Raw genomic sequence first — 12,747 nt, forward strand, 5'->3', positions numbered from 1 at the left:
TCAGAAACACAGGTAAGTTTCATATCCATTGACATACAGAAAACCAGTAATTAGTCTAAGCAGAACAATATTGACAGCAAACAAGCTCTTGGCAAAGAAAGAGGTTGAGTTCTAAGGTATAAAGCAGGAGTTTTCGTAATGAAGAAAAATGACAGAGTGCACCCTTTCTTAAAGGCTTTGTTCAGCTCATAGGCTCAGCTCAGAGTTGGGGGCAGGCCCTGGGTGGGGCTCCCTATCCTCCTCGGAAGCCCTGAGCGAGCCTCATTCTTATGGTCCTCCAGCACGCTGCTCAACTCGGCAGTTGGACCCTTTCTGGCCAAAAGCCATGGATTCTTGGTGGTGTGAACACACACTCATGGCTCCCGCGAGGAGCTGCTTACCCACAGGGATCAGATCCAAAGAATATGCTGCCTTTGGCAGGCTGGCAAAGGGCTCCTTTATTCTCCTGGGGCAGGACTGGCTGAGCCCTGCTCTGTAACCTTTGGCAGAGATAGAGCATGGATGTCCTCTGACAGATGACAGGAAAAGAGATAAAGGGCCCGGCCTACTGGATGCCACACAGCCGCCAAGGGTGGTTTTTGTCTTGGTTTGAACTTTGGGATCACAACCCTTGCCTCTTAGCTGCTCAAATACTATTTCTGAAAGATCAGTCACGTGCCCAGGGCCACTGTGCTGGGCAATCCAAGTGTAAACTTCATACACGGTGGCAATTCAGTCTGGCTTGGCAATCCCAGGAAGAATGGGACCTCCCAGCCAGCCTGTCCATCTCAGCTCACCATCGCCTACTCGGAGGCTGGCCTCCCCACACCATTTTGCCCACACCACTGTGCCCAAGTAAGGCACAGTGTCCTTTTCTCATTCAGGACACCTTTCCCAACACATATTGACTATTCATCATCTCTCTCCCTCAACATAAGCTCCCTGAAGGCAGGGACCAGGGACCACATCTGTTCTGTACATTGCTGTATCCTGGGTACCTGGCATGGCATTGGTCAGCATCCAGTTAATGCTGACTGAACAGGTTCTCATTTCTCTTTTTTCCCCTGCAATATGTCCGTGTAACAATGAACGAGTTCATATTTTAATAAGGACATAGTGACTTACTACACTGCACACGAATGACTTTAGACGACACCCCTCTCTAGAATACTTAAACTCTACACAAGGATCTGAAGGAGGGGTCAAACTCTCACCACCAAGGAAGGAACAAGGAACATTATTAACAGGATTCAAATGATCAGAGGCATCACTAGCTATGTGACTTTGGGAAATCATTTAACTTGCCCTGTTTCAGTAGCCCCATTTCTAAAAATGGGGGATGTCCTTCACTCAGGGTTTTACTGAGGTTTAAAGCACAGATCAAGCCCTACACAGCCTAGCACATGTGATCCCTATTTACCAATTAACAGCATCCAGTATCTATTTGATAAACCACATTTTATGCTTGGCAATTATTCTTAGGAGCCTCTTGCGTACCACTGGGCATTAAATAGGAACTTCAATGCTTGCTAAGTGGGAGTAAATTCTGGGTTTTCATTTCACTAATATGAAAGACCTGTACCCTCAGTGGATTTGAGTCTTACTGTGAAGCCAGTCTTGATATTATCCTTAGGTGTAATGGACATACACTAAAGAGGCCAGGGAGGCAGTTGGGGAGTGGGGAGGGTAGACAAGGGCACTGATTTTTTTTTTTTTTTTTGAGATGAAGTCTCACTCTGTTGCCCAGGCTGGAGTGCAGTGATGTGATCTCGGCTCACTGCAACCTCCGCCTTCTGAGTTCAAGTGATTCTCCTGCTTCAGCCTCCTGAGTAGCTGGGATTACAGGCACCCACCACCACGCCTGGCTAATTTTTGTATTTTTAGTAGAGATGAGGTTTCACCAAGTTGGCCAGGCTAGTCTCGAACTCCTGACCTTAGGTGATCCACCCACCTCAGTCTCCCAAATTACTAGGATTACAGGCATGAGCACTGCGCCCGGCCTACTGAATTTTTTCCTGGCCTGTTCTGTGCCCAAACAATTTAAGTTTTCTTTGCTTAGGATAATCTTGTGTTTATAACCTCCAAGGTGGTTGCTGGAGAAGTGATTAGAATATTCTAATTCATCATTTCCACTTCACCGCAGAAAGGAGATGAGGCCTGCGTGGGAGACAATTTTTGTTTAAAAATAAAAATATCTTTGATAATTAGAGTGGCAAGGGAAATTACGAAAAAACGCACCAAAACTGGGAAGCAGATTTCTATTTACACGTGACACAGTTGACAGTTTTCCCTGGTGCCAAAGACTGTTAGAATGCAAATGGTTTCATTTGATTTTTTTTTTCCCCTTTCAAGAGCTGGAACCATTTCTCAAGCTACAGCATGGCGTTCTCCCAGCTTCAAGGAATATTTTTATCTGGGCAACACCCAGCAAAGTGATGCCATAGCCCAGTTCAGTCATAGCTGTGCTCTGACTTACACGGCATGAAAATGCTGCAATGTTCATTTTCTGAGCTCCTTTTAACACGCTAAATATAAATGTTGTATTCGTTGGCAGGAAAGGAAAAGAAAATCAGCCACTCTTTTTGCCCTGCAAGATATCCAAACGAAATATTAACAGAAAAGCAAGGAAAAACGTGCAAAGTTCACCTTCTTTTATTAAGCAAGAGTCAAACTCTTGGAAAGGATTGTTTTGGGTCTCATTTCTTCGCTCTTAAAGGGGCAGATGCCCCAGAACGGCAGGAATGCATGTTCCTTCCCCCAGCTCTGCAGCTTGGAACAAGTTATTTTGCCTCATGAACCTGTTTCCTCTTTCTCCAAAGGAAGATGATCACACCCAGCCCACTCTCCTCACAGGTTTGTTCTGAGGCTCTCAAGAGATGAGGTGTAGGAAAACACTTTGAAGTATATAATGCAAATAGTATGTATTCCTTCCTTCCTTCCTTCCAGTAAGTGAGAGTGAGAGTGAGAGAAAGTGAATCCGAGGCATAATTATCACTACCAATCTCAGCAGCATCACCATGCCATGGATAATTTTCAGACACCTGAAAAGGGCAAAACATTTGTCTTTTGTTTCACTCATAATTTCCTCCATACTGACTTGGTGGGGGTCCCAGTTCTCAGCCAATGGGGCTCTAATTTCGCCCTCATTTTCAGGAAGAAATGAATGCAATATACTCTGTTCTCCGCATGCTTGAGGTGAGGAGCAAATGCTTTGCCATGCAACCAGATGGCTGGCAGGCGTAGCTGTGCTCTCGCTCCCTGAGAGGCACGCGGCCTACTCAACTCTAAACACCGACAAATTCTGAACCCACACCCTGTTGGCTTTAAGCCCCTGGGAGCTGAGCCTGAGGCCCAGGAGGTCTGATCTGAGTGCTTAGCACCAGGCTTTGTTCCAAACTCTGGTGCCACTTTGTCCTGGGGCCAGTTCCTGCCCAGTCTTAGCTGGGAAGAGGGACCTCCAGAGAGTGAAGGGCTGAAAGCTGAAGTCACTGAAAACTCCTTTTGCATAAGCCAAAGCCAGAAGACAAAGACAGGACCTCTGCTTTGAAGTGACTGGGGTAACTGCCTGGAAAATGTTCCCAATACATCTTGTGATGCGCAGGGATGGCTGTTGAACACGCCAAATGGCCAGTTCCATCTTTTTTCAAACCCAAAGAGAAATACTTTTTAAAAAATATATGTACACCATTTAACTCCTGAACAAAAATTTCTTTCTCCTTCCCCCAGGCCCAAATCAGTGGCTCCAGGGAGCACAGTTATCAAGAGATTATCTGGTCCCCAGAGTATCGGGAGGCACTCAGCTGTGCCGCATGCCTGAGTGTCCTGAGGCGAGTGATTATCTCTCAATAACCTGTAGGGCCGTGTAGCTTAAATGATAACTTGACTATAAAAAATTTAGAACTCGCTGTTAGGCAGTTTCTAAGCAACCTGTTTCCATGGCAAAGAAGCCTGGTGTTTATACTGATTTTTCACTTAAAATGCGGTTTTATTGAATTTCACTCCATGCAGGCAGCCATTTGCCTGCACTTCAGCCCTATCCACAACTGACAGCTATCAGTAAGTATCTAATAAACTCCAGATGCCAAACCAGCAGAAGCTGCTTGTTCCTTCATGATCAATATTGGGGTGCTCCTAGTGAGCAAGCTGGGGGCGAGGAGGTGGGAATGGGGAGGGAGGAAACGTGCTCCTGGAATCTCGTCAGCTGGGTTGAGTCTTACCTCTTTGTGGTTCATCAAACATTTACTAGACCCTGGTCCTGCCCAGGCACTAATCAAGGTGCTTGAGGTGCAAAGACAGAGGGACAAAAAAGGCTGTGTCCTCAGGGCTCCCTGTCTGCTGGGGTAGATGAAGGGATCACAGAAGCCCATGGCACAGTGTGGCAAGGGTCATCCTAGAAGTGAGGTGCAGGGTGGCACCAGGCATGGCTTCCTGAGAAGGGGGACGGCAAGTTGCTTCTCTGTAAAGAATGGGTGGATCAGATCAGTTCTAAGATCCCTAGTAGCTCCAACAGAACATGACAGTTTTTCTTTTTTCTTTTTTTTTGAGACAGAGTCTCGCTCTGTTGCCCAGGCTGGAGTGCAGTGGCACCATCTCAGCTCACTGCAATCTCCGCCTCCTAGGTTCAAGTGATCCTCCTGCCTCAGCCCCGCTAGTAGCTGGGATTACAGGCATGCGCAACCATGGCCAGCTAATTTTTGTATTTTTAGTGGAGATGGGGGTTTCACCATGTTGGCCAGGCTGGTCTCAGACTCCTGACCTCAGGTGATCCACCCACCTCGGCCTCCCAAAGTGCTAAGATCACAGGTGCGAGCCACTGCATCCGGCTGACAGTTTTCAATCATGGGCACTGGATCGTCACCCACTCCCAACCTCCCAATATGGCAAAACCAAAAAGAAACCCCTCTGCTCTGCTGCAGAAGCAAATATTACAGAGTATGTTCTCACCATCTCTGTCTATACAACATCTGCTCAAAGGGAGCTCTAGAAAACCACGAGCCAATGAAGGCACAGTGAAGCTAAATAAACTGTAACTGAAATGCAGGGCTTACACCTCTCCTGGGTGACAGGCTATTCTTCCTCTGTCAATTACTTGCTTGAGGGATCTGCTGTTCTCTGTCTCTTTCTGGATTTATAAAATGCTCTCATGAGCCATCAGGGTAAATGCCAGTGGTAAAGAACATGTGGCTTTGTGATCTGTTTGTTTGCTTATTTATTTGGGGCGTCTAAGAAGTTACTCAGAAATGTTTCCTTAGGAACACGATACAGGCTCTCTCTATGTGGACATGACTAAATGCAATGGGAAAGTAAGCTCACTTGTGGAAAAGCTGGCATACCCATTATGTTATTTGGCTTTCCCATTGTTCCCTCTCTGGCAGCACAGCCTCCACACTCTTTTTCTCTGGTCATCTCTTCTCCCATCACTCTGTGCATGCTGATGCTGCAAATGAGGCTGTGTATTTCCTTCTAAACAAATGGATGCTCAGGGTGTCGATGCGTCCTCGCCAGCAAGCAGTGGGGCTATGTTTCTATACTTGGTAATTTACTCTAATGGGTCTCGGTTCATTGGTTAACCAGTATTTCAAGCCTGTCCTTTCTTGCTATTCAATTTAGCTATCTCCTTCTGCACGGAGGTCATTTTTTGTTTCTAAATGTTGGAAATGGAGGATTATGACTTGAAGCAACGATTTACTCTCCAAATAAATACTACCAATTACTTTTGCAGCTATACATGCTCGTTAGACTTAACTATATTTACCTGTTCAAAACCATTCATCTATCGATCTAATGCCAACATGCATACTCACACATTTAAATATTAAAAACATTTAACTGCAACAAGGGCAGGATTAAAAAGCATAAACACCAGTAGAAGCGAATGATGCTCACCACACCCCTGAAGTGCCACAAGATAAAGTATCAGAAATGTGGAGGAATGACACCATTGCTTTGTGCATATTTAAAAGGATATGGCACTGAGAGGCCCAATCTGTTACAGACAATTCAAAAATAAGCCAGAACCTAGGAGGGTAAATCCCACTGGGGCGAGATTTAAAAGCAGTCCTTTCCATCTGGCCAGCTCTCCTGCCTCCAGGAACCCTGCAAGCCTAGATCCCATGACAGTGCTGTTGGGCACAGATTTCAAAGTGGTCTTCTATGCCGAGCACAGTGAGGGCTGACTGGGACCTTTTCCCCGGCTGGCTGCACTCTCAGGCCACATTTAGTGTTTCCTGCCCCTCCCTGGAAGGTAGGTACCCTTGGAAATAAAGACATCTTCATAGCAGCCTACCTATCTCGCCCCACTCCTGCCCGAAGTGTTTTCCTGTAACCTGTGCTTTGGCACTAAGCCAGCAGCCTCCACTCACAGATGCCTTCAGAAACAGCTCTAGGAAATGTACTTCTGTATTTACTGCAAGGACATTGAGGATATTAGTCACGACAGTACCCAGTGTTCTTCTAAGATGACCCATGGAGACATTTTCCTCAGGTTCAGTAATAAAGAAAGCCATGCTTCTTTCTGAAAAGCTTTCTTTCCTTTTCTTTTTAAAAACTCTTCTTTGGGTACTTCCTGTTCCATTTTGCTCTTTGCTGTTGGTCAGGAAGCACAGAGCCGCTCTGAAAGCTCCTCCCTAGCAAGGGTGCAGAGCTCCACTGTATTGTCTGTATTAACCTCAACTTGGTTTCATCTTGGTTCTGCTGTTATTTTTCTGTTTAAAAAATTTCTTCACTTCCTTTTTTCCTTTGTTGCAAACAATTTATAAGATGTTCCAAGTCATTTTGGGAATAAGAAGAAATTTAAATAATAATTAACAACTACTACGTAGTGACTTTTACTCCGTGGTGGTACTTTGTGCTGCCTGACTTTATTGATTCCTTGTTGTCATTGTATTAGGTGAAATAAGCAAAATAATATATATGCTTATTTCAGTCTTACAGATGAGAAAACAGAGACTTCGAGAAGTGAATTAATTTGTCCAAGGTTATCTTGCTATTGAACAACAATGTGAGGCCTTGGCAGTTATCTTTGAAAATCTTTAACTCTCAACACAGTACTTGGCTCATCAGAAGAGACCCAATAAAAATCTTAAAATACGCATATAAATAAGACAATAGAGATCACCTTCTGGCTACTTTACCTGGTACTGAGACAACATTTACTTCCACGCCTCTGAGGTGTTTGAGAGGGATGACAGAGCCTGCAGAGTGAGGAAATAACTACCCTGTGGTTGACCATGACCTCTGACAACCGAAACCCACTTTATGCAGGCGGTGCTGCAACTAGGCTCAATCTGCCGAGAGCATTCTGCTCCCAGGCTGGCGTGGCACACACTGTGCACACACACCTCACGCTCAGCCTTGCTACTGGGTGGTAAGATGGTTGACCCTGGCCAGTTATCAGTGATATGACAACACCAAGGAAGTAGGGACAGAACTGGCAGCATCGAATTTAAGTAGCCAGAGGTCCCTGCCTTCAGTTCCGAAACCCAGCAACCCACTTGGTTTGTAATCTGCCTGGCAGATGTCTCTTATCTTTGACACCATGAAATCAGGTCTATATATGCAGTGAAGAGCTTCAGATCTGTGTGTATTTTTAGAACAATGGGACTCAAAAAGAAAAGCAGCAATGCCTGTCAAAAGATGGATAATAGGAAAGCTAACTACTTGGGTTTGGATTTGTCAACTATTAATCAAGTGTCAAAAGGAAAAAATATTAGGCGTGCCCTCATTTCCATGCCGGGTGCAATCCAAGGGGGAACAGCTTTGCAGTCCAGGCTCAGCCAAACTGCCCACACCATTTAAGGGGATGAGCTACTAATTTCAAGCTCAGCTGAACTAATGGATCACCTCTGTGGCTCCTCATCCGTTCAAATATAATAGGCTCATGTGTGGGTAAAGAGAGGAGTTGGGACTCTGACGGGGATGAAATGAATGAGCCTGTGCCAGTCTGTGTTCGTCCAGGGTTTGAAGGCACCAGCTGGTTTTTTGATGGGCTGGGATCCTACTGCTAGAAAGAGAGCAGGGAAGTCATTCAGTAAATGAATCTTCAAACCTGGTCGTGACTTCTGCAAACCGTGGTGGCACAATTAAGATGAAAAGATCCTTTTGAGGTGAAAACCCCAGTTCAGATTTTAGTAAAGATGAAGCAGGCTTACAACAAGAAATTCTGTGCCCAAGTGTCTGTGTATGTGTAACACATACATCATATATCACATATTTGGTAAATTTACATACAATGTACCCCACATAGGTGTGTATACAGATGTAAATATGCCTTCAGAACAAAAGCAGAGGGCAGAGGCCCCCCTCTTGTTTCTTCTAATTCCAGTCCTAGAACAGTACCTGGAGACTCCCTGAACATACTAATGTGATTCATCCACAAGGACCCTATGAGAATGGGGTTTTCATCACCCCCAGTTTACAGAGGAAGAAAATGAAATGACACTAAATCATTTGCTCAAGGTCATATGGCCAGTAAATTTGAACTTCAGTTTGTCCAAACCAAGACTGCTGTGTTTTGTCCTCACACACAATGGTGAGGCAGAGGGAGCTGGAATGGCAACCTCCTCAGCGCCGCACCAGGGGCTGCTGAAATAACGGCATCCAGGACTTGTGTGGCCAGAAGGTACAGCAGCTGGTCACCACCTGCGGGCACCCTGCATCCCTATCTGGGCTCTGGGGTTAGCAGGTGGAGGTGGGACTGGGGGTGGAGGCCAAGCTTTGTTCTCTACTGTCAGACTTGTTGGGCAATGACTTCATCTTTTTTTTTTTTTTCTTTTAAAAAAAAAACAGGGTCTCACTCTGTCATCCAGGCTGGAGCGCAGTGGTGTGATCATGGCTTGCTACGGCCTCGACCTTCCCAGGCTCAGGTGATACTCCTGCCTCAGCTTCCCAAGAAGTTGGGACAACAGGTGCACACTACCATGTCCGGATAATTTTGTATTTTCAGTAGAGACAGGTTTTCACCATGTTGCCCAGGCTGGTCTGGAGCTCCTGGGCCCAAGCGATACTCCCACCTCAGCTTCTCAAAGTGCTGGGATTATGAGCCATAGCACCCAGCCTGACTTCATCTTTTCAAAAATAGGTATTGTCTAGTTTTGTTTCCTTTCAGCCCACGGTAAAAGGCTCACTGAATGATATAAAACCTCACTGCAAAAGCCAGGGAGTCTCAGAGTCTGCTAAGAGATTGGCCCAAGGAGTTTGGTTTTAATGGAGTTAAACCAGGCTAAGTACATATACTGACTTGAAGGAAAAACAGAAATTTGGGGTATATGCTCTATTTTCAAATTCCTTTCATGTACAGGAGGGAAAAGCTCCACGGCCAGAAAGACAAAGAACTGTGAAGGCCCAGGACATGCCGGGAGAATCTTGGGAGGCTGAGAATTCCAATCAGCAAGCTTGCCTCTGCAGTTGGCTGAGACGGGGATGTGGCTGATCTGACCTGTTGTCTGTAATCCAATGCCTACCCCCTGGGACACTGCCTTCTTTTTAGCTCCTGGTATGCTAAGCCTTCCTCCCATACCCCAAATATGATTTGCACATTTGTTACCCACTGAAGCTACTTAACTAGAGGGACTTTGGGGGCGCTAGCATTTTTTTTTTTTTTTTTTTGCATTGCCAGTTAACAGTGACACCTGGTGGTAACACACAGCAAGGTCACACCCTGCCCCCACCTTCCCCTGCCCCTCCTCCATGCCTCTCCCCAGTTGGAAGATTTATGCCCCCTCCATACAAGGCACATTCGCTAGATAAAAGCATTAAACTGGAATGGCATCTCCGTTCTTAGCATTTACAACCTCGGTTATATCAACCACCCCCTGATCAATTTCCATTTCTAGAGTTTACAGCCTGGATGTAAAAGCCTGCCACAAAGGCTATATTTAATATGACAAATTAAAAAAGCAAACACAAGTTTGATCATTCTTCGGAGCCAGGAAAAGCAAACAGGAGCAAGGAAAAACCCAAGTGTGATGCACATAAAGAGGAACTCTCATGCAGCTGCCAAGTCTGCCTCCACCCCAACTCGATCAAGGTGCCCCCTCAGAGGTCCCAAGCACACCTATCAGAGGGGCCCACAGACTCCGCTGCCGTACAAGGCCGGTGCACAGCCATCTCCTTCAAGGATGCAGGAGGCCCTGGAGCAGCCTCCTGCCCTGAGAGCTTCCCTCATCAGTTCTCTGGCAGACAGAAGAGCCACTTCCAATGCAAGCTGGTCATCTGCCCAGGGTCGGAAACTATCTCTGGTCCTCTCTGGCTCTTCTGAATACTAAGCCAAGGCTCCCGCTTGGGCCCCTGCAAAGAACACAGCTTTTTCTTCTCCCATGAGGGTAAGCGTGTGTAAGTGTATTACTCTGACTGCGGTATGGAGAATACCTAGAGGGGGCAGGAGTGGAAGTGGGACTGGTGGTGAGCTCTATTGTTGTTCTGGTGGGAGATGATGGTGGCCTCGTCTAGTGGCTTGGGGGTGTTGTTTTCAGAGAAGTCATTTTGAGAGCAATTTTCCAAGTGAGGTAGGCAGGCTTTACTTTTGGTCACGGATGTGGAGTGTGAAGGAAAGAGAAGAATTAAGAATGAACAATGGATGGACGGCAGGGCCATGTGCTGAGATGGGGAAACTGCCTCATGAAGGGACTTTGTTCCTCCGTACCAGTAGATATGACTTTCCAATACTAAGTGGCCCACCCACCCCCACTCTCACCATGCAGTAATGAGGCTCACAGAGAGACCTGACCAGGTTTCCTACTGTCTCAGGCTTCTTTTCCCACTTAGAGAGTTATTAATTTCTGAATCAAGATGCCAAATCAGCTCTTGATCAAGGACAACACTAATTCCCCCGACGCCCCCAACTCCCCCCTCCCCCGCCTTCAAGATAAGTTTGCAGGTGATGTGTGAAGCAATCCACCTAGCTCTTCCTCCCTCTCCCTGCCTGTCAGGAGGGAGGCCATCTGACAACCTGAACGGAATGTGCTGGAGCAAACAAAGGAGGCTGCAGTCAAGTGGTCAGGCTGCGTGTTCCTCCACCTGAGGCTCCCTGAATACCAGCTCAAGATTCAGCAAGGTCTAATTCCGGGTTTAATTGCTTTCAGTGGCAAAAAAGAGAATTAGAAATGAAAAGATAATGAATTGAGAATATTAGCTTATTTGATGGTTCTAAACTTGAAGGATGGGATGGGGTGGGTGTAGGAAAAGTAGAATGGAATGGGGAATGTGAAAATCAGACCTTTGTAACTCTTGGCTGTAATAGGCATCTAAAATAATTTACTTCAAGATAAATTCATTATGTTCTTGAGTTGCACTTTAAATCACAGCACAGTCAGTTTCAGAGGCACCACCCAGGGAGGACTATTTTCACCCTAAGTTGATTCTGTAAGGAATAAAAATGTCTGGGGATGAGAAGCTGGTTAGGATGCGCCTCTGTGCTCACGAAACTATGACTGATTCTGGGACTAAGGGATGTGACGGGAAAGGGACAGGAAGAAAAAGGAAATAGGAAATCAAGAGCAAAAAATTGCAAAGGACAATAAATCAATTCAAGAAGATATTCCCATCAGTCCCAGGGACTGCAAGGTTTATAAGGGAGCAAGCTGGCTCTCCTCATTGCACAGTCAGAGCAGCCCTTTGGCCCCTCAGGGAATGAGTTGACTCCGAACTCCCACTCCGCTGAAGAGGATCAGGGATGTGCCTCTAGAAGCTAGGAAGAAGTGGGGATTCCGCTCCAGGCACGAAGCTGGTGAGGCTGGAGGAGATCCAGGGCCAGAGCAACACACAGTGCCAGGCCCAGCTTTTGCCTCAGCAGCAGACATCCTGGGATGGCAGTTCCCGGATGCAGGCTGCTCCCAGCTGGAAGGAAAGCTGGGAGAAGTGGGGCAGAGGGGATTTTGGGTCTCATGTCTGGGGAATGCTGTCGTGCTCAGAGTTTCAGCTCTTAGGACTAAAGTTACCAGCACTAGCTTCTTCTTGAAGAGGTGGTACAGCTATTCTCAAATAAGTATGGTCAAACTCTTGGAAATTGGAATCACCTAGTTTCAGAATCAGTAAAGGCCATTTAAGCCATTAGTCTGGCAGCACTTCATGTTCTCTGGGTCACAGATTCCTATTAGAACAGGATGAATGGTCATTTATCTGGAAAAAGGCACATGTGCACCTGCCTGCACACTAACAATTTTGCACAGAACTTGTGAAGATTCATGGCACCGATGCCCATCTAAGACCTGCCATGGAGTCGATGTATGCCACATCGGGAACCCAGTGCTTTTGCTTTGCTTTTTAAGGAGCCCAGGCATGAAGAAGTGCCAGGCACCTGGTCTCCAGGCCTAGCAGCAGATTCCCCTCCAAGCAGGAGGGTGCTGCGTCCTCTCTAGCACATCGTCTTTCTACTTCTTGACCCTCTGGAATTGTTGCTGACTTTGCAGCAGAGGAAAAGGTTACTGGCAAAGAGAAACACATCTAGTAAAAATACCATCTCTAGTGTTGGCACAGTTAAAGAAATGATCTTAACCTGGCAGGGAGAGAGAGAAAAGAGCAGAGATGCCTCAACTCTGCTTGCCATTAGCAAATCATCTGTAATTTAGAACAAACGTAAAGGGATGCGGGTGATCAGGCAGACGTACCTCCTGGCAGCCTCTTGTAATTTCACAGGCTGTTTGGCGCTGAGGTAAATCAAGCAGGCATCAGCCACTTTATTCAGGTCACCCTCACCTGCAGAAAAGAAAAACAAAACAAGCATCGGCCCTCAGACTTCATTTGGGACAAGCAGTGACCAGATGTGTCTGG

At 46.3% G+C, this 12,747-nt stretch overlaps 1 protein-coding gene across 4 annotated transcripts in view; it reads right to left on the reverse strand.

The window, feature by feature from the left end:
* Positions 1 to 12,747, reverse strand: part of TTI1 (TELO2 interacting protein 1) — a 51,069-nt gene that overhangs the window by 767 nt on the left and 37,555 nt on the right. For all 4 annotated transcript variants that reach the window (XM_012455037.3, XM_064382425.1, XM_012455039.2 and 1 more), the window contains exon 7: positions 12,585 to 12,672. In XM_012455037.3, the coding sequence (XP_012310460.2) occupies positions 12,585 to 12,672 (88 nt within the window). The remainder of the gene's footprint in view (positions 1 to 12,584; positions 12,673 to 12,747) is intronic.

The sequence above is a fragment of the Aotus nancymaae genome, unplaced genomic scaffold (assembly GCF_030222135.1).
Source record: "Aotus nancymaae isolate 86718 unplaced genomic scaffold, 86718_ANA_hifiasm-v0.15.2.pri h1tg000029l, whole genome shotgun sequence".
In the NCBI taxonomy this organism is placed as follows: domain Eukaryota; kingdom Metazoa; phylum Chordata; class Mammalia; order Primates; family Aotidae; genus Aotus; species Aotus nancymaae.